The sequence below is a fragment of the Eurypyga helias genome, unplaced genomic scaffold, assembly GCF_000690775.1.
Source record: "Eurypyga helias isolate BGI_N326 unplaced genomic scaffold, ASM69077v1 scaffold24834, whole genome shotgun sequence".
NCBI classification, from domain to species: domain Eukaryota; kingdom Metazoa; phylum Chordata; class Aves; order Eurypygiformes; family Eurypygidae; genus Eurypyga; species Eurypyga helias.
Window position 1 is genome coordinate 868 of NW_010246153.1, and position 2,061 is coordinate 2,928.

The 2,061-nt window shown below is 56.0% G+C and overlaps 1 protein-coding gene across 1 annotated transcript in view; it reads right to left on the reverse strand.

Moving 5' to 3' along the window:
* Window positions 1-434: 434 nt before the first annotated feature.
* UBOX5 (U-box domain containing 5) overlaps window positions 435-2,061 on the reverse strand; it is a gene marked incomplete at its 3' end in the record, with an annotated part of 14,030 nt that continues 12,403 nt past the window's right edge. Inside the window, exon 5 of the mRNA XM_010150312.1 lies at window positions 435-463. Within this exon, the coding sequence (XP_010148614.1) occupies window positions 435-463 (29 nt within the window). The remainder of the gene's footprint in view (window positions 464-2,061) is intronic.

Sequence of the window (2,061 nt, forward strand, 5' to 3'; positions counted from 1 at the left end):
GGGGAGCACCTGGGAAACGCGAAGGTGGATGAAAAGCTGGACATGAGCCGGCAGTGTGCGCTGGCAGCCCAGAAAGCCAACCGTATCCTGGGCTGTATCCAGAGAAGTGTGGCCAGCAGGTCGAGGGAGGGGATTCTGCCCCTCTACTCTGCTCTGGTGAGACCCCACCTGGAGTGCTGCATCCAGCTGTGGAGTGCCCAGCATCACAAGGACAAGGACCTGTTGGAGTGCGTCCAGAGGAGGCCACGGAGATGCTCAGAGGGCTGGAGCACCTCTGCTATGGGGACAGGCTGAGAGAGTTGGGCTTGTTCAGCCTGGAGAAGAGAAGGCTCTGGGCAGACCTTATTGCAGCCTTCCAGTACCTGAAGGGGCTACAAGGAAGCTGGGGGGTACTTTTTACAAGGGCCTGTAGTGACAGGACAAGGGGGAACGGGTTTAAATTGAAAGTGGGGAGGGTTAGATTAGATATCAGGAAGAAATTCTTCACAGAGAGGGTGTTGAGGCACTGGCACAGGTTGCCCAGAGAAGCTGTGGATGCCCCATCCCTGGAAGTGTTCAAGGCCAGGCTGGATGAGGCTTTGAGCAACCTGGTCTAGTGGAAGGTGTCCCTGCCCATGGCAGGGTGGGTGGAACTTGGAGGTCCCTCCCCCCCCAAACCAGTCTGTGATTCTGTGATTCCTTGGCTTCCCCTTCCTGCTGGATCAGCCACCCAGACTGGCTCTGTCCTGGCTGGAGCGAGGGGGCGCAGGGATTCCTGGGTGGGGAAGGGGCTTCTCTGCTCAAGCATCCTGAAGGAAACCATAGTCCTGCTGCCATCTGCCCCGACCAAAGCAAAATGCTTTGAAAAGCACAGCGAGGGCCATGCTGGGCTTCGGGGGAACCAGCGAGGGATGGTAGAGGGGGCCACACTCCATAACATCGCTTCACCCCCCACCAGGGACGCTGAGGCACGCAGAGGTAAGAGCAAGCATCTACTTGGGGGCGATGCTTGCAGAGCCAGGGGTCCTCGCCTGCCCCCATCTCCTGCCCTGTGACTTTGAGGGATTTGTGATCCTGGGAGGTGATGGTCCTGTTTTTTGGGGACCTCCTGGGCTTTTTGGTGGGTAAAATGTGGGTGACCTCCCTCCCCACCCCCACCCAAGGGTGGTGAAGGTAACCGCAGCCCTTGCCTCAGGTGTCCCTGGGGCCAGGGAATCAGCGAGTTCCTAAATTTTCCCTGTGTCCACCATCAGAGATGGTGAATCACCCACGTGGGGCAGCCGTGGGCAGCTTTAATGACCAATATTATTAGCGCCGGCCACGTTTCCCCAGCTAAATCCGTCCCTTCACAGCGGGAGCTGAAACCCACTTGCGTTGCAGGACCGAGGAGGAAGCAAAAGCCCTCGGCTGGGAAAACTTTACTTTAAAAGAACCCCAAATGTCAGCTCTAAATTGGGTGTTACACGCTCATGCTCCGTCTCTTCATTACTGTATCGTAAAATTACATTAGCTGGGAACGATCTGCATTCAAATGACTCTGTGTCTGGAATGATAACGCGGGAATATGAGATTAAAATGTAATTATGCTCTTTAAAGTCAAGGAAGGTTAATAAAATGTTTTTTCCAAGTTGCAGAGGCTCCGCAGCCGCAACGCAGAATCACTTACGGGAATCAAGGGGAGGATGAGGTGGGAAGGGGGAGGCAAAACAAACAAAAAGAAGTGTAGAAAACAGAAAAACAGGGGTTTGGGGATGAAAATTTGGGTCAGTTGGGGTGAGTCATGGGGAAGTGATCTCAGGGTGGTGGGCAGGCAGCTGGGAGCATCCTCGCTGGGCAGCGATGCTCACTGGCACCCGACCACAGCCTCGGGCTGATGCTGGGACCCCCATCCAGCTCCTGCTCCATCCTTTGGTGTACTGGAAGCTGTGCCCCAAATCCCCCAACATCACCCTCGGGGTCCTTTCTCCGCATCCCTGGCACCTGATTTGCTCTGCCACGTCCCTGCTCTTCCCCAGGCTCTTCCCGGAGCCCCAGAGGAGCCCCCTTCGTTAGCGCTGATCTCCTAACGATATGTGAGGCGGG